We start from the raw sequence: 20,012 nt of genomic DNA, 5'->3' as shown, positions 1-20,012 counted from the left end.
ATATATGTATGATGACTATGTTATAAACATACAAGAGCATATAGCTGATCCTAAATGTAAGATGCTCCATCCTTTATGGTCATGCTCATTAAAAGTTCTGCTCTCAGACCAGTGCTTTCTGACGTATTCCCCAGAGTGACCCTATTTGTTGTGATCTCTCAGTGTTGGGAAGGTGGAAAGGGGAGGAGGAAGAGATCTCTAAGAGCAGTTTTGGCCATTGCTGCCACAGACTCAGGACTCCACATTTCAGCTCATGTCCCCACTAGGTATCTCAACCTCCTCTATGGAAAGGCTATGATGCTTCGGCTATAAAGATAATATGGGGGCATTCTTGCTCTAACTCTCCACAAGGTAGACTTTTCCAGAGGCAGGCCATTAAGTGGCCATTCATGAGTTTGTTGTTGGGTGAACTTTGGAAATTTAGTCCCAATCAGTGGGTCAGCAGCCCCATTAGATGAGTTGCCACCATTGGATAGGAACAGAGGGGCACTTGAGGAGTCCTCTGTAAAGGTTAAAATTCAACAAAATAAACATTCTAAGGTTATCCTTTCAGAAGGAAATCCCCAGAGAGCCCACAAGTGGGCAATTATTAATGCAGACTGCCTCTGTAAGAGATGGCCTATCTCCTGAAGGTCACCCAGAGATTGGATTGTGTCACCTCCAGATGGTGTTACCTTTGGGGAAATTCCTCCTGGCCTGCCTTCACACCTGCACCTATGGGACCTGAACAATTTGCTTGATATTTCAGAGAGTCATTAACTCCAATAATTGGCCACAAAGGAAAATTAATATTGACAATTGTTTATTTTGTAATAACATTGGTCTTTCAACTATATCTATTTTATAAGAACTTTAATCAGCAAACTGTTACATTTTTCATTTATTAAGTTGCAGACAGTTACATCTAGTTACCACAGGTGACTTTAGCTAGTATCTAATAGACTCCTCAGTTAGTTTTTCAGTCTGGGGAACACTGGAAAGAGGGAAGCCTATATTCCAGTAATGCTTCCATTAATGAAGCCAGCAGCTGAACATCTCACTTACCCATGCACATGGTCTGATCAGGAGTCTGCTTGAAGCCATTGTGGCAGGTACACCGATAACTTCCTTTCAGGTCAATGCAGTCACCATGACTACAGACATTTGGAATTTCCAGACACTCATTGCGATCTAAAGGAATCGTAGAGTACACTTGCTATTAGATGAAAGGTTGACATTCAAAATGTTATAAAGTTAAAAACAGAAGGTTGAATTTGTGTGGGGTTTCTTCTGCTTTTAAAATCATTTCTATTGAATTTCTAAAGATCTCCTGCTAAATGCGTGATGGATGATCTCAGAAACCCAACTCAACCTTTTAACTGCCATTCCATTTCAGTATAACAATTGATAATGCTTTAGCTTCCATCAAACCACACTGGCATACAGATGGAACAAATATAACATTGCTATCAACACAAAGGGTTGAAATCAGGCTGTGCAAATCAACCAAAACATTCCGTTAAGCGCATTTAAAGTAATTTATTTTAACCTAGTTAACACTTTGTTCTTACTGATTGTGTAGAAATTTCAAACTGACATTTAATACTTTCTTGTGTTGATATCTCACAAAACAATTTCAGTCTAAAAGATTAAAATGAAATTTTAAGTCATTAATATCTTCAAGTCAGTAAAGTCTATTTTTTTCCAAATAATTCTTTTTTTGCCCTTTACCATCTCACTGGTCTCTGAACTGAGGATATCTGAATTACAACTATGAAAAATCACAGAGTGAGAAAGTGTAATGTGTTCCTTACAAAACTATTCATGATCGCAGCATTTATTGACTTTACTCCACTGTACTTGTCCCACTAGCTGAGAACTAAAAGAATCAAAACTAAAAGAACCATGGATGCTGCAAAACAGGGACAAAAATAGAAATTGCTGGAAAAGCTCAGCAGGTCTGGCAGCATCTTTGGAAAGAAATCAGAGTTAACATTTCAGAGCCAGTGACCCTTCCTCAGAAACATTAATTCTGATTTCTCTTCACAAATGCTTCCAGATCTGCTGAGTTTTTCCAGTAACCTCTGTCTTTGACTATAAGAATCAGACAGTTTAGAAACGCAAAAGTCAGCCCGTTATTTATAGGGAGCGATATTAATGTTAGGATCTTATTCCTCATTTTCACTTTGTTTGCATCCAGCAGAACAAAAGCACATCTGGGGCCATGGAGAACACCCTGTGATGACTAACAAATGCTAAAGACACAGTGTTGGTAACTGGCTATCAGACTCTGACACCGGAAGGGAGGAGAACTGGGAGTGAACGTGGGGTTGGTGATTGGAAGGTAGGCAGGGGGAATGACATGATCGATAATTGGAAGGAAGGAAGGAAGGTAATCAACCGATCTTTGCACAAGATTACTTGAGGGCTAGCATTCACATTCCTCCTAGCCCATAAACAATGTCGTATAAAAACAAGGAGAGCTGACTTTTAGCAATAACGTAAAGGGACTCAGGTTTAGCCAAAATGGTTTCGGAACTCTGATTCCAGAAATCCCACCCATGGTCCAGGCAGCATCAGAGGGAGATGGAGGAAGGGGAGCAGGTCTGTTAGGGGAGCACGACTGTTTGCAGGTCATTATTTCACAGATATTTATATATATAAAGGTGTGGCTACTTTCAATCAGATATACTAGTGGGATGTCCAAAATATGACTCCTGAGCTTTAAACAATTCAGCAACAATTCCAAAACGGCTGGAATCATTTGCAGAGGGCAGGCACCCTTTTGGAAAGGTAGTTTCTCCTGTGGTTCTCTTAAACAAAGGGATGACAATGTGCAAAAATGGTCTCAATGAAATTACCAAGCTGTTTAGTGACATCGGTCCTTGGGTAGTGCTGTAGAACAGAGGAACCTAGGGGTGCAGCTCCATAAGTCTTGAACATTATGTCATGTATATCAGGGTGGTTAAAAAGGTGTTTGGCACACATGCCTTCATTGCTCAGTCCTTTAAGTATAGGAGTTAGGTCGTCAGGTTGAGGTTGTACAGGACATTGGTGAGGCATCTTCTGGAGAACTGTGTCCAGTTCTGGTCGCCCAGTTATAGGAAGGACATTATTAAACTGGAGATGGTTTGAAAGAGATTTACCAGGATGTTGCTGGGTATGGAAGGATTGAGTTATAAAAAAAGACTGGATAGGCTGGAACATTTTTCGCTGGAATGTAGGAGGTTGAGAGATGACCTGATAGAAGTTTATAAAATGATGAGAGGTGTAGATAGAGTTAATGGTAGTTGACTTTTCCCTGGGATGGAGAATTTCAAGAGTGGGGGTACTTTTTAAGGTGAGAGGAGAGGGATTTAAAAAGATTTGAGAAGAGAGGCAAACGTTTTATACAGAGGCTGGTTTGCGTGTAGAATGTACTTCCTGAGATGGTGGATGTGGGTACAATTATAATGTTTAAAAGACATTTGGATGGACACATGAATAGGAAAAGTTTGGAGGGATATGGGCCAGGAACAGGTAGGTGTCACTAGTTCAGTTTGAAGAGTCTGTTTCTATGACTCTATGACTATATAATCTTGAAGGGTATCATTATATTATTAATGCTACATAACTGACCCTATCATTATCAAAGTTGGGGACTTGTAAAGTCACAGTTTCATTGACTGTTCCAAATCTTTGATATAAGGCTATGAATCCAAATATGCATTGTCATATGGGATTAAATACTTCAATGAAATTTTAAAATTACATTAAATACATTGAATAGGTTTTAATGATTGAGTTTTTTTAAATAAATAGTGTAGCTATCAATAGACATTTAGAACTTTATTTTAGCTCCTTTGAGCTTGGCTCTGGAGGTCTGCCCATGGGGATAATAGGTGAGTTGTCATGGAGCTTGTTAGGCCAAAGATAGGCGAGTGGGATCATGTGTTAGCATGTATCAGCATTATGTTGACATAGGGACTATGGAGGGGTATACACTGGCATGGAATGTATGGGTGGTGAATAGGGGTCATGAAGTTACATGAGTCAGCAAGGATGGGACATGGGAGTGTGTTGGTGGTGGACGGGGTTGAGGGGTGAAGGATATGAGGGATAGAGGCGTTTCTTTTATAGCTGGGATCAAGTCCCAGGTGAGAGTTTTTCAGAGTCCACCTCAGTCCTGTGGCAGCCTCCAGTCTGTTTCTGGAGATGATGGGATCAACTCCCATTAGCAACTGGCTCACAAAATGAAAATTAGAACATCCATCCCACTTCCCGCTGAGTCAGGTTAGTGGCAGAGGAATGTTCATGACTCTGTGCTCCCAGCTTGGAAGTGAAAATTTGGCCCTTATTTGTGGAATCCAGCTGCAATAGAAGAGTGTGGTGCTGGAAAAGCACAGCCAGTCAAGTAGCACCGAAGAAGCAAGAGAGTTGATGTTTCAAGCATAATCCCTTCATCAGTAATGAGGTCAGTGGGCCAGGGGGGGGTGAGAGATAAATGGGACGGGGGCTGGGGGAAAGGTAGCTGCCAATGCGATAGGTGGATGGAGGTGGGGGGGGGGGTAGAGGCGATAGGTCGGAGAGGAGGGTGGAGCAGATAGGTGGGAAGGAAGATGGACAGTTAGGACTGTTCAAGAGGGTGGTGTCGAGTTGGAAGGTTGGATCTTGGATAAGGTGGGGGTAGGGAAATGAGGAAACTGGTGAAATCCACATTGATCTTGTGTGGTTAGAGGGTCCCAAGGCGGAAGATGAGGCGTTCTTCCTCCAGGCGTCAGGTGGTTAGGGTTTAGTGGTGGAGGAGGCCCAGGACCTGCATGTCCATGGTGGAGCGGGAGGGGGAGTTAAAGTGTTTGGCTACAGGGCGGTGGGGTTGCTTAGTGTGTGTGTCACAGAGATATTCATCAGAGATTGACACATGCACTAAACAATCCCACTGCTCTGTGGCCAAAGATTTTAACTCCCCCTCATACTCCACCAAGGACATACAAGTCCTGGGCCTCCTGCACCACTAAACTTTAACCACCAGATGCCTGGAGGAAGAATGCCTTACCTTCCACCTTGTGACCCTCCAACCACACAGGATCAATGTGGATTTCACCAGTTTCCTCATTTGTCCTTCCCCCACCTTATCCCAGATCCAACCTTCCAACTCGGCACTGCCCTCATGACCTGTCCTACCTGTCCTCCTTCCTTCCCACCTACCCGCTCCACCCTCCTCTCTGACCTATCACCTTCTCCCCACCTTCATCGATCTATCACATTCCCAGCTACCTTCTGCCCAGCCCCACCCCTCTCCCATTTATGTCCCAGTCTCCTTGGGCCACCCCCTCATTCCTGATGAAGAGCTTATGCTCGAAACGTCAACTCTCCTGCTTCTTGCTTGTTGCTTGACCTGCTGTGCTTTTCCAGCACCACACTCTTCGACTCTGATCTCCAATAACTGCAGTCCTCACTTTCTCCTTGGATCTAGCTGCACCCAGGAATAGTAAATTTCAAGAAAGCCATGCAGGATGGATCAATTTTAAATTGCTGTCAAAATATTAGGCAAGAGGTCTCAATTAAATATTACAACCTTGGATCTGCCACTCCCAATCAAGTTGTTTAGACACTCCAATTTATATTTCGGATAAAATTAAACCAATTAATGGTCAGTTTGTTTGGCACTCAGCAGGTCCAAGAAGGGAAAAAAAGGGCAGATTGAGATAAACTGTATCCACTGGTTGGGGATTGGGGAACTAGGGGCATAGTCTGAGAATGAGGGCCAAACCATTCAGGAGAGACATTTGGAAGAAGATCTACATACAAAGAGTGGGAGAGGTTGGTACTCTCTTCCACAAATAGCAGAGGATGCTGTATCAGTTGGTAATTTTAAATCTGAAAGAGAAAGTTTCTTGTTAAGCAGAGGTATTAAGGGATATGGGCCAAAGGCTGGCAAATGGAATTAGCCACAGATCTCATTGAATGGTGGAATAGGCTCAAGGGGCTGAATGGCCTCCCCTTGTTCCTATTAAACAATTATAATTAAATTTGGCTGGACAGCATCAAGTACAATCAGGTCAGACTCCTTACTCCTCATTCCTCAAGGATCATTGTAAAATACAACAGGCCCAAGAACATGGTGGACATCTTTTTCACAAAGACCAAAACTATTGATTCAATTGGCTCTGTTGTTTCCCCAGTCCCAGCCTGCAATAGCAAACCTCTCCCCAGGCTCCCTGCTGTGCTCCAAACCTCACTTATTTCTCTGTAACCTCTCCATCATGATGTTGTTTCTAAGATTGTCTCTCCTGCAAGACACAACTCCAGCTCCTCTGGCTGTATTCCCAATAAAATCCCTTCCATCCATTGTTGAAACTTTATTGCTGGAACAGCACAGCAGGTCAGGCAGCATCCAGGGAACAGGAGATTCGACGTTTCGGGCACAGGCCCTTCTTCAGGAAACGGCCTGTGCCCGAAACGTCGAATCTCCTGTTCCCTGGATGCTGCCTGACCTGCTGTGCTGTTCCAGCAATAAAGTTTCAACTTTGATCTCCAGCATCTGCAGACCTTACTTTCCCTTCCATCCATTGTCAACTTCCATACCCAGTTGCCATTGACATTCCCTATCCTTGCAAATTTGATTTTCCTTTTAAAACATTACCTCTTAGTTTTTGCCACTTTATTTTAACTCCCCTTTGCTCTCGAAACATCAATCAATATCCTCTTTGACACTGTCCATGAAGCATTTCTCTCAGAATTGCTCTCAGCCTCTGAAGTATTTTATACTGTTGGCCAATGTCCAATGTTGTTCAGATCAGAGAAACTGTCCTTGATAAGTAGCTAAAACATGTCTAACAAAGGTTTCTCCTATTGTATCACCTGACCCCTCTGCAGTGCTGTTGTTTCTGTGAGGATACCCCTGTGCCCTGTCCATGATCCATCATTGTCAACATGCTGCCCCTTTGGTTACACCTCACGCACACACCTTTCACATGCTCACTGATGATACAAAAATCCCACCTCTCCACCACTTCACTCGCCCGATCAGCTGTCTCGATGTAGTCAGACTGCTCGTCTGAGATCAGTGTTGGGATTTCACTGAACACTGACTGTTTGTGCTCAGGCTTCTTCACTGAACTCGACCTGATCACCAATTTCAACTTGTCCTCTAGCAACTGCTGAAGTTTAAACCAGACCTGATTGTAACTTTGGTGTCTTGGTCAAGTCTGTGATGAACTTCTGATCACACGTCCTCTCCATGAGGAAGACCACCCCTTCCACTGCCATAATACCACTTGCCTCTGCCCATAGCTCAGGGCAGCTGCTGCTGAAACTCTCATTTATTATTTCCAGCCAGAATAATTCCAATGATCTCTTGGCCATATTCCCATTCCTTTGTAGCTTCTTCAGAACTCTGCTGCCTGTATCATTTCTTACTCATTCATTACTGCAGTGGCATGCTAACCCTGCCTCTGTCACTAACCTGACAAATTCAAAATGCTCATCCTCATGTTTACATTCCCTTTTAGTTCCACTCCACACTGCCTTTAAAATTGCATTCAATCCTATGAAGCCTATCCCACCAAATTTTCTGATGTTCTCAAATCTGAATTCTTGTACATCCCACAGCCTCACCCACTTCCTTTGCATTCTCGACATATAATCAGTCACCTCAGCTACAGGGTTTCTCTTCCGAAGCTCTCCTTCATAACAAACTCATTGACTAAGCTTTTGGTCATCCTTACTAACTCCTACGTCTTTGACTCGGTGCCTTTATTATGACTATGCATCTGTGAAGCAATGTGAGATGATTTTCTGTGCTATTTCAATACAAATCACAGTTGTAGCAATATACAAACAACATGTCCACCATCCTGCCTAATGACTGATATGGGTTGGTTGGACTGGAATGATTCGCTCAACATCACCTTCTTAAGGGCAATTAGGGAGAGTTAACCTGGCCCAGCCAGTGACACTCACATTCCATGAAAGAATAAGAAAATCCAACAATGAAGCTTAATTTTCACCAGAAGCTGTTGCCTTACTGAATAAACTCTTACCAATGCAAGCTCCATTAGGTGCTAGTTTATATCCAGCAGAACATTCACAACGGTAACTGCCAGGAATGTTAATACAGTCTGCATTACGTTGACAAAGGTTGTCACCATTACTGCATTCGTCAATATCTGAAATAAAGGCAAAAATACCATTTGTAGTGTCTCAAAGTCTGAGTTAGAAGTAACACAACACTGAAAAGTTAAGAAGATTAATGGAGATTGGAATGCTCAAAATGTAGCAGACTTCAATTAAAACAGAGCTTTATAACTAGAAATAGAATACAGTAAATAAAGTTGTTTTTATTTCATGTTCACCAAGTTCAAAATTAAATCTGGATATAAAAATAGTGTTACTGTAAATGGAGCAGACATTGTGACTCAGGCGTGGAAATTTCATCCCAGACAAACTGGATGAGGGAACACAATCATTATTCTCGAACTAGGCTCCTGGGGCATATCTAATAATGGGGCTTGTGTTCATTTAAACAAGACTTGGTTGCAGACATCAGATGGGTTACAACTCATTGGTGAAGACGCATGAATGTTTGGTATCTGTGACAGCCTTATCTAACAACTGCACCTTTCCATCATGGCAAGTTATCATCAGGGAAATGAGCTGATCAGGAACAAAGGTGACTGATTGTTGAGGGAGAAGCTGGAAAAGAAAGCAATGAGTATGCTGTGAGTTCGAGGAAAGGCAAAGGAAGGAAATCAGCAAGACTGGCAAATGATTTTCCAGAATGAAACAAGCATGGAACCTCAAATAAATGAAGATTCCTTCTTTGCATCTGTGAAAAAGCTGGTTATTGTTTCAGATTTGAGCTCTGGACGCCTAACATTTTTCCTAAGACCAAGATGGTTGGTGGTACATTTCTGCATTGTAATGAACTCTCGGATCAGCCTGTTGAATGGTGGAGCATGCTCAGAAGGCTGAATGGCCTGCTGCTGTTCCTATTTCTTAAGGTGTATACCTCCTGCCTGCCACAGTGGAGGCTTCGACATTTGGCTGGCATGTGATAAACCTGGAGAATGTCATCATGTTGTGTTGTGTCACAGTCAGAATGCCCATGCTTTAACAGACATGCCTATATCATCATTGTATCTTATCAAGTTACTCGAGGGTCTAAAGATCTCATATGCCATTTTATCTGAGGATCACCTGATCATGTGACACACTATGAGAAATGTGCTCTTCCTCTATTACAAATTGCCTTCTACTTACCCAGACATTTAGGTGTCAGTGAATGTAAGATTGGTATATTTTGGTCAGCTGTAATAAATGTCTGTCTGATCCTTCAGTTCCATGACATTTATACCTCATCTTTTACATTATGAGGGATACTGTAAGCATTGCTGCACCGAGTGAAATATACTGCTGGAGGTAAAACCCACATCAGAGTCATTGGGTCAGGAGGTTAACGGCTTAAGTACTGCACAGGTCTTCAGAAATAAAACAGGTTTAGGAGTGTTTTTGTCTTTCAGCATTAGAAGCTGACATAGGATTAACTTGCTGCATCAATAAAGCACATAATACTTGAGTGATGTGCATGAAATTAATTTCTGAGGGAGTCAACATTGTAGTCTTTTAAACATGTTTAGCAAGAGAGACATACTATAGCTAGGAATTAAAATGAGCTTGATGAAGTAAGTGTTCTTAATTTGTGTTTTTCAGACAGACATATTGAACCCAGATTGCATTTTAATCATGTTTAAGGAAGTTTCAGTCTGAAATGTGATTAAGTGAATTAATTACACTGTAAAATATACAGGACATCTTCAATACAATATGTTTAGATCAGTGAGAAATATGAAGTCATTTGAACACCAACAATAATATAGCAAAAGGCAAACTTGGTCAAAATCTCCCATCATTGAAAAGTTTGTGAATAATTGCCTTTCTCCATCTTTTTTTACCACTTAGTAAGACTGCTTTCTGAGAAACTGCAGGCTTTGTAGCTACATATTCAAATTGTTTTATTAAATTGAAAAACGTAACTTAAAAAGATTCTTACTTCTGGATTTCATAACTAATTTAAAAATGTTTGTATTATGTTTCATGTGTAAAATATGGTTTTGGAATTGCACACAATGCTGAAATATGTCAAAAACTGATTAAACATTTGGATCATATTTTACAGTTTCTGTTAACAAATTATCCAAGCAGATTGATTGATTATCTTTAAGATTTTATCTTCATGTATACAGAGAACTAAAAAATGAACAGGAAAATTTGTTAAATGCAACTGAAATGCTGATAATCAATCATTAGGTTGTTAAAGTCTTTCACACATATATACATTTTAGTTTTGGTTAAACAGGAGAGTATTCAAGAATACTTACCTTTCAACAACTTACTCAGGTTCCTTAAACAGCCCCTTCCAAACCTGTGACCTGTATCCTCCAGACAAGGGCTAAAGATACAGAGGAACACTCCCACTGACTGGTCCCATTCCAAGCCACATACCATTTGGAATGATTTTGCCATTCCTTCCCTTACTGTGTTAAGATCCTGCAAATCTCTTCCTAACAACACATGAACTGCAGTGAACAACACATGAACTCAAGTCGGCAGTTCACTAACACTTTCTCAAGAGCACTCGAAAAAAATGAAATAAGGCAATAGAACTCACAATTGTATGTAATGTGAAAGTCAGACATAGCAGAAACCGATTTGAAGTGGGATCTTATAATGAACGTGACAATACCTTCACAGATGAGAAGCAAGTCGTTGTAACTAAATCCCATTGGACATTCACATCGAAAGCTGCCAATCTGATTGATACAGACACCATTTGCACAAATCCCTGGAATTTTTCTGCATTCATCGATATCTAGTGGTAAGGAAATTAATAATTAGAGACATACAATGCAATCATTCATTGAGATTTATATTAAAATACATAGCTTCATCTGGATTGATTTGGTTTTTGTGAAATTAAAAAACAATCTACATAAGGAGGGCATCAGGTGAAATCAGACCCAGTTGTTACTCATTTTCACATCTAATTTGAGGGACCAACTTCTGAGACTCTTGTGGTGCAGTGGCAGTGTCCTTACCTCCAATTCAGAAGGCTTATGTTCAAGTCCCAGCTGCTCCAGAGGTGTGTTATATCATCTCTGAACAAATTGGTGCGGAACTATCTAATGGAACACCGTCCCCTGCTCAATCAGCATCAGAAACATGTCTGACAGCATATTGGTTTGGGTATTGTAAAGGCACCTTTGGAAATTGCCTTCACCAACTATTTTAGAACACCACCCTTCATTTGAAGCTAGCAGAGTAAGGGTTTTCAACCAGTCCTTCTTCTGTTAGCCTCCTGTTACTCACAGGCTGCTGCTAATGTTACAAATGGCTCCAGTGCTAGCTACACTTTATGATCATTTTGCCATATTCCTGCCTTTAGCTTCATTAGTTAATTGAAATAGTGCATTCAATCTGATTCTAAACCATTGTATCTAACAGTATCTGGTCACTGGAGGGAGAACATCAAAGAGATATATACATTGACCACATAGAAGGAGCATTCTCATCAGATCATTTCCATAAAGCAGATTGCATTAACCAAGACAGACGTTGCTGGAAAACCTCAGCAGGTCTGGCAGCATCTGTGGAAAGAAAACAGAGTTATTGTTTTGGGTCCAATGACCCTTCTTTCCTCAGATGCTGCTGAGTTTTTCCAGCAATTTCTGCTATTGCTTCAGATCCTCAGCATCTGCGGTTCTTGGTTTTATTTTAGTACAAACCTTTTCTATTTATTGACTAATTGTTTTTAAAAAGCTATTGTCTTCATGAGAAAATATCTAACGAACTAAATTTGGAACTGGAAGAGAATATAGAATGATACACACAAATTTATCAATAATAATATAAATTGTACACTGTTATATTCAAACATCACCTACCCATTAAATTACTGGTTTTAAAGAAGTAAAGCAAAAGTTAGCTCTGTTTTCATGTTGCATTGAGTTAATGTCCTTGTAATTGCAAAACCAATGACAATAATTTGGGTGGCCCAGTGGTGCAGTGGTTAGCACTACTACCTCACAGATCGAGGGACCCAGGTTTGATTCCAGTCTCAGGTGGTTCTCTGTGTGGAGTTTGCACATTCCCACTGAGTCTGCATGAGTTTCCTACCATAATCCAAAGATGTGCAGGTTAGGTGAACTAGCCATGCTAAATTGCCCATTGTGTTCAGGAATGCATAGGTTAGGTGCAGTGGTCAGGGGAAATGTAGAGTACTAGAATAGGGAAATAAGTCTGGGTGGGATACTTGGAGGGTCGGTGTGGGCTTGTTGGGCCTTTTGGCCTGTTTCCACTAAAAATAATAATTTCTCTATTATTCAGGGTTTCAGTAGCCATCTGTGTTGGAAAAACAACCACAGTTAAGGCCATTGTCATGTTCATTATGCCTCACAATGTCTGGGAAACAAGGTCTGACCCACCAGATTGTCCACCCACTCCTTCAAAACTCTGTAGTCATTTCATGACAAACATGTAATCTCCAAGGATTATCAAAGAATGATGCCATTATCATGAAAGTGATAACAGATGAAAAACAAAAATCCAACTTCCCCAAAATATATTTTGAACATGCTAGACTGCAAATTTAAAAATGAAAACAGAACTTTATTCAAGTGAAAATGAATGAAATGCCAACATTTTTTTCAATTTCCATGTACCTTTTCTGAAGCCTGTTCTGTATAAATCTGAATTGCAGTGTTTTCAAACCTTGATGCTCTGATTTAGACTGATAAACCCAGCAGCAGCAAGGGAGGGTGTGGATTGTGGGTCGGAACTTGTGGGGCAATTTGGTTTTTCATCAGCTGGCTGGAAATCTGATGGGAAACCTGTACAGACATCGATTCACACAAACACGAGTGAAGCAGGCCACTGGTGAGGCTTCCCCAAAATTAAAACCCCAAGGGTGTACACCCTGCCCAGCAAGGTGGTCAGTGAGATGGCAGCAATTCCTATCCTCAACAGCGTCATGGAGGATGGCATGCTAGCTAAAAGAAGAGCATCCCCAGAGTCACAGGATCACAGCGATCCCAGGATCACCAAGATCCCAGAGTCACAGGGTCACAGAGGTTCCAGAGTTACAGGATCACAGGGATCCCAGAGTCACAGGGTCACAGAGGTTCCAGAGTTACAGGATCACAGGGATCCCAGAGTCACAGGGTCACAGAGGTTCCAGAGTTACAGGATCACAGGGATCCCAGAGGCACAGGATTGAGGAGATCCCAGTGTTGGGTTTTGGCCATCTTGATGCCTGCCTAGTGAGGTGCCATTTTTATCTCCAAGCTTGTTCCTTCCAGCAATAGATATTTCCATCCCAGATGTTTGTCTTACACTTCACCCAATTGTTACCCTCCACTGAAGTGAAGAGGTTAAAATTGGCTTGGGAGTTAAAAGGACATCTGAATGAAACCCATCCACTGATAAATATTGTGATTATTGGGGCTAAGTTGTTTTGTTTATTCTCTGATCAACCTAATGCTTGTTATCTCAACTTCTTCCTTTACATCAAATCTTCAGAATGTAATAATTGGGACCACTACACAATATATTCATGATGTGGAGGTGCTGGTGTTGGACTGAGGTGGACTGGGGTCAGAAGTCACAAGACACCAGGTTATAGTTCAACAGTTTTATCTGAAATCACAAGCTTTCGGAGCACTACTTCTTCATCACTTCACCTGAGGAAGGGGCAGTGCTCTGAAAACTTGCGATTTCAAATAAACCTGTTGGACTATAACCTGGTGTCATGGGACTTCTGATGTTACACAATAAATCCATAGAGGTCTGATTACTGCAGCATTGTTCAACTGTTAGGGGTGGGAATTAAATATGGTTCGGGCTTGAGTTTCACATTTAAACACAGATTCTCTCCAAATATTTTTATAAAAATACTAACAAAAATCAAATACCTTGGAAGGAATACGTGACCCAAGTACAAAAAATGCTTGTACTTACCAACAGGTTTCCCAGTTTCAAAGTCAATGGTGAAGCCAGGGCCTTGGTTTCCACACAGCAACTGGTACTCAGCTAGAACACACAATCGTATTAGTAAATCATCTAAAATGTACCATTACTCATTTCATTTTAATACACTATGTACATTTCTTTGTGACAAACTGAGACCAGGAATCCATACATCACCTTTCAGAACACTGTCTGGAATCCCTGAGAAGTGACTTTGCACTTTATAACCAGTCAGTTCAAAACATCAGGAAAGCCTGATAAATGTATCTAATATTTCACAAATTTATAAACATATCGCGATAGACTTGTTGAAAAGAAAAGTAGGATACAAGTGTACAATGAATAGAAATGAGTGTAGCCCAGAGAAATTTGGAAAGAGATCTGGCAATAATGAGATGGATCTTGATTTGAAGGCGAGGTGGGAGTGGGGGCAGGGCTGCTGAGACTTTGGGAAACCTGGAAGAAGGGGTTTCCCACAAGTCCTGCCAAACTGAACAGCAAGATTTGATTAGCAGTCATTTCTTTCCATCTCTTTTCTGTAAGCAACCAGATTGGGTGGCTGACTGGCCCGTGGGTGGGAAAGTCTTCAGCACGGGGCCACACCCAGGTTGTGGATAAGTTGGGAGAGTGTGGTTGAGAAAGGGCTGGAAAACTGAGGCAAGACCAAAGACTGGGGGAAAAGATCAGCATCTGGAGCTGGGTGGACATTGGAGGCACAAAGGCAGACGGAGGCCTGGAGGAAGCCAATCCTGGAGGATTGTGGTTTGGGGATGTCAGAAAGATTGGAGAGAGATCAAAAGGAGATGGGGCAGGGCAGAAGGGTCATGGAGAAAACTGAAAAGGAAGATGATAGCAGGAATCTAGTGAACAGATGCAGATCTATGCACCATACCCTAGGAAGGATATATCGGCCCTGAAGGGAGTACAACATAGGTTTACAAAACCTGACTTTCAGGGATTAAGTTATGAATGAGATTAGATAAATTAGGCCTGTTTTCATGAAAATTTAGAACTTTAAGGAATGATCTGATCAAAGTCTTCAAGATATTAAGAGGAAAAGACAGGGTAGATAAAGATAAACTATTTCCACTGGTTGGGGATTCTAGAACTCGGGGCATAGTCTGAGAATCAGGGCCAGACCGTTCAGGAGAGATGTTAGGAAGCACCTTTACACACAAAGGGTGGGAGAGGTTTGGATTGAATGGTGGTGAAACAGCATTGAGGGGCGGAATGGCCTCATCCTGCCCCTATAACTGAATCCTATGTGCAACTAAAAGGGACTCTTGTGGTGCATTGGTAATGCCCGTCCCTCTGGAGCAGGCAGCCTGGGTTTGAATCCCACTTGTTCCAGAGGTGGCATAATAAAATCGTCATGCAGAGTTGTTTGGAAAAAAGAGAGAAAGGCCTTATTAATGGTGATTAAATATATCACACACAGCCTTGTTATAATGTTTAAGTTGCTAACCCTCCCTGGGGGAGCAGATTGGCTGCACCTATCGTCGCACTCTGTTCAAACCAGATGTTTTTTTAAAATATATTCGTTTTGTGGGATGTGAGTGTTGCTGGCTGGGCCAGCATTTATTGCCTGTCCCCAGTTGCTCCTAGAGAAGATATTGATGAGTTGTAGTCCACATTGACCCACAATGCCATTGGGGAGGGAACTCCAGGATTTTGACCCAATGACAGTGAAGGAACGGCGGTATATTTCTAAGTCAGGATGGTGAGCTGCTCGGAGGGGATATTGAAGGTGGTGGTGTTCCCATGTATCTGCTGCCCTTGTCCTTCTAGGTGTAAGTGGCCATGGGTTTGGAAGGTACTATCTGAAGATCTTTGGTGAATTTCTGTCATGCATCTTGTAGGTATACACACTGCTGCTTCTCAGAATCGGTGGTGGAGGGAGTGGATGCTTATGGATGTGGTGCCAATCAAGCAGGCTGGTTTGTGCTGGATGGTGTCAAGCTTCTTGAGTGTTGTTGGAGCTGTACCCATCCAGGCAGTATTCCATCACACTCCTGACTTGTGCCTTGCAGGTGGTGGACAGGCTTTGGGGAGTCAGGAGGTGAGTTACTCGCCACAGTATTCTTAGCCTCTGACATGCTCCTGTAGCCGTTGCATTTATGTGGTGAGTTCGATAGAGTTTCTGATCAATAGCGGGGGATTATTAGCATTATTCAGCATTGCAAGCAAGCTGTCCAGCCAACTGAGCTAAATAACTTGTCAACACAGAAATGAACTACATGAATGAACTACAATGAAGTAAAATGTGTTTAAGCCTATTTAAAAGACAACAATTTTTTGAACTGAATGTTTTACTTTCATTCATTGAGTGAGTAAAGTAATCCAGGTGGTACGAATGGTTATAGACTCACATGTAGCAGGTGTTGGGCAAGGTTCACAGGGTTTGTTCCAGCCTTTACCCACATTGTAAGAACAACAGCACATTTTTTTGGTTAAGTTGAAGGACAGCTCATTCTCACATGTCTCGTTGTAGTGTCGATAGCATAAGCTCTTTCTCATGTCTGGAAAAAATAAAAAATGGTATGAAAATCTAAAGTCTGGCATCATATCTAAACATCTGTTGAAATATTTCTGATCTTATATTTGTTGGCTGCCTGTTGATGGTAGAACATTTAGGTTGGACTTTACATCAATACATACCAACTCATTTGCACTTTCTGGCCAGACATTCTCTCACTTACTGCCAACATTCTATTGAATATTAATATATCTGAAAATTCCAAGAGAGGTACAAGTTCCTTTGAGAGCTTGGATTATAGAGTACGTGATACAGTTTCTTATCACTTCCTGTGCTTAACAAAGTGATTTGTCCACTATGAATCAGTGTCTGGTTGAATTTATTTTAGGTCAATCATGGGATGAGGGTGATTCTAGGTCAGCATTTATAACCCATCCTTAGTTATCCAGAGAGCAGTGGGAGTCAACCACATTACTGTGGGTCTGGAGTCACATGTAGACCAGACCAGGTAAGGATGGTAATTTCCTTCCCATCAGTGAACCAGATGGATTTTCCTGATAATCGGCAATGGATTCATGGGCATCATTAGACTTGTAATTCCAGATTTTTATTGAGTTCAAATCCCACCATCTGCCAGGGCCGGATTCAAACCTGTGTTGCTAGAACATTCCCTGGCTCTCTCCATTAACAGTCCAGTGATAAGACCTCATGGTCATTGCCTCCCCATACAGTAAGTCAAAGATTTTCATTTTGATTTCAGTGCTAAGTCTCCTAGCTTTAAAGTCAAATGTTAGGAATTCTCATTTTATCACTCTAACAGAAAACTGGAATTAGCTAACAGATTCTTGAATTTATATATATTTTAAACCAACCTGTTCAGAGATGCTATTGCAAGGACTTGAACTGAGGCCTCCTGCTCGAGAGATAGGAACACTACCACTGCACGGCAAGGGCTCTTCACAGATTTGTGATTGAAGTAACTGCACAAAGGCCGCTATCCTGTCACTCAGTCCCCCTTTATTTACATGTGCACAGTACACTGACTATGGCCAGCCAGCTCAGAGTCAGTCTCCCTGAACTGAGGAGATTCTAAATCCCTGTGTATTTTTTATCTTTTCTTTTTTTCAAATTCTCTACACCACTTGCCTAACCTCAATGGTGCTTATATTATCCCCAGCACCCATGTTGTGTGTGTGCAGGTGTGAGACACAGTGAGAGACACAAGGTGCACGAATCTTTATTCAATTTCCACCACCACGAAGAAAGGAAACACCCGAGTGGCCAGTGACAAGCAGTGCCCTTCACATCAAAGGGCAATGCTGTGTGATCAAATAGTGATGGGGAGGGCAGGGATTAAATCAAAAGAGAGTTGGAGGGGGAAATAATGCACTCCACTCCCTGCGGTGCCCACCTCTCCCTGAACAACTCAAGGGTGTTGGTAAAATCCTCTGTTTATGGTCATCCAAGGCCTTCCTGATTGGCCCAGAATAACAACCCTGAAGAAGGGCTTATGCCCGAAACGTCGATTCTCCTGTTCCCTGGATGTTGCCTGACCTGCTGTGCTGTTCCAGCAACACATTTTCAGCCCAGAATAACAACCCCAATCAAGGATCTCACAGTCAATGAGGTCCACCTGGTCCTAAGGATTAAACAGCAACCTACAAATTCACTGTGAGGGACTGAGCTCCCTCCCCCTCTCCCTACCTCTCCCTCACCTTTGGTGGTCTGCATCACCCTTAACAAGATTTATACATAAAGTATTCAATTGGAAATGCAGGGATTTACTGATGGTAATTAATAGACAAAACAAATACCATGGGTGATTTGGTGATGGGGAAAAGAAATTTTGTTGTGTGTGAGAGCACTTTTGGATTTATATATTAAAAAAATTCACAGGAAGACTCATATGGTGCAGTGCTAGTGTCCTCACCTCTGGACCAGGAAGCCTGGGTTCAAGTCCCATCTGCAGAGGGGTTTAATAATGTCTCAGAACAGATAATTTAGGAAATATCTGAACTAATTCTGTACCTGATAACATGAGGAGTTTCTCTCCGTTCAATTCATCAGTCTGGGCTGACGACATGCTCCTCCCACTCACTGAGCCAGCTGACCTGGGGAGGATGTGTGAACAGCGAGTGGTGTACTCTACCAGGATCAACTGGGCCTAACGTTCCAGACTCCTGGTCGGTCTGTAGTGGGTAGACTCCATGCCAGAAGAGTTATGGGGATTCACCCGGGGTAACATCCATCTGAGATCTATCACAGCCTGGCTGAGGAATCCTGGCCAGTGCATTGGCAGGAGCTGGAGATCAAAGTCTCTCAATCAATTGATTGGTCAATTGATTTCTAGCCAAGGCTGGTGAAGCACAGCTCAGACCTGCCCAGCTTGCTTCTTCTCCCCCAGAGACACTCTCACATATGTACACAGCTGCTGGACACGTCTGTTCCAAGTATTTCTGTAGAGGAGCCTCGTGCTGGTCAGAAACTAGCTGGTGGCCGCCATGCTGTGGTACTGGCCCTTTGACCCTTACTCCTGGGTTTGTCACAAACACAGCTAACTCACACTGAGTTTTCCCACCGTCAGGAGCAGCAGCTAGCATTAGAGGCTCACTGCTCACTGCTAAGGAATTGATACCTCCACCATCACTGGCTCGAGTGGCTGGCAAGGGGGAAGGCCCTGGCCATAGCAGCACAATCAGGGCAATGCTGGGTAGTGAGATCAGGGCTGGGTGGCAGGATCTGGGCTGGGGGCTGGGTGACAGGGTCTCGGGTGGGGGCTGGGTGACAGGGTCTGGGCTGGGGGCTGGCTGACAGGGTCTGGGTTTGGGGCTGGGTAGTGAGATCTGGGCTGGGGGCTAGGTAGTGAGATCTGGGCAGGGCGCTGAGTGGCAGGATCTCGGCTGGGGGCTGGGTGGCAGGGTCTGGGCTGGGGGCTGGGTGGCAGGGTCTGGGTTTGGGGCTGGGTGGCAGGGTCTGGGCTGGGGGCTGGGTGACGGGGTCTCGGCTGGGGGCTGGGTGATGGGGTCTCGGCTGGGGCTGGGTTTCATGGTCTGGGATGGGGGCTGGGTGATGGGGTCTGGGCTGGGGGCTGGGTTTCCGGGTCTGGGCTGGGGGCTGGATGATGGGGTCTGGGTTTGGGGCTGGGTTTCAGGGTCAGGGCTGGGGGCTGGGTGACGGGGACTGGACTGGGGGCTGGGTGACAGGGACTGGGTTTGAGGCTGGGTTTCAGGGTCTGGGCTGGTGGCTGGGTGACGGGGTCTGGGTTTGGGGCTGGGTTTCAGAGTCTGGGCTGGGGGCTGGGTGACGGGGTCTGGGCTGGGGGCTGGGTGACAGGGTCTGGGCTGGGTGACAGGGTCTGGGCTGGGGGCTGGGTTTCAGGGTCTGGGCTGGGGGCTGGGTGACGGGTCTGGGTTTGGAGCTGGGTTTCAGGGGCTGAGTGACGGGGTCTGGGTTTGGGGCTTGGTTTCAGGGTTTGGGTGGGGGCTGGGTGATGGGGTCTGGTTTGGGGCTGGGTTTCAGGCTCTGGGCTGGTGGCTGGGTGGCAGGGTCTGGT

At 43.2% G+C, this 20,012-nt stretch overlaps 1 protein-coding gene across 1 annotated transcript in view; it reads right to left on the bottom strand.

Annotated features, from left to right (window-relative positions):
• The window catches only part of LOC122558088 (fibrillin-2-like), a 339,601-nt gene that overhangs the window by 80,980 nt on the left and 238,609 nt on the right, over positions 1-20,012 (bottom strand). The window contains exons 41-45 of the mRNA XM_087994253.1: positions 16,353-16,502; positions 13,975-14,046; positions 10,706-10,831; positions 8,004-8,129; positions 1,045-1,170 (exon numbers count right to left, since the gene is read on the bottom strand). Coding sequence (XP_087850379.1) covers positions 1,045-1,170; positions 8,004-8,129; positions 10,706-10,831; positions 13,975-14,046; positions 16,353-16,502 — 600 coding nt within the window. The remainder of the gene's footprint in view (positions 1-1,044; positions 1,171-8,003; positions 8,130-10,705; positions 10,832-13,974; positions 14,047-16,352; positions 16,503-20,012) is intronic.

The sequence above is a fragment of the Chiloscyllium plagiosum genome, unplaced genomic scaffold, assembly GCF_037043375.1.
Source record: "Chiloscyllium plagiosum isolate Xiang-an unplaced genomic scaffold, Cpla_swu_hap1 HiC_scaffold_2, whole genome shotgun sequence".
In the NCBI taxonomy this organism is placed as follows: domain Eukaryota; kingdom Metazoa; phylum Chordata; class Chondrichthyes; order Orectolobiformes; family Hemiscylliidae; genus Chiloscyllium; species Chiloscyllium plagiosum.
This window is presented reverse-complemented; position numbering and strand designations above follow the sequence as displayed.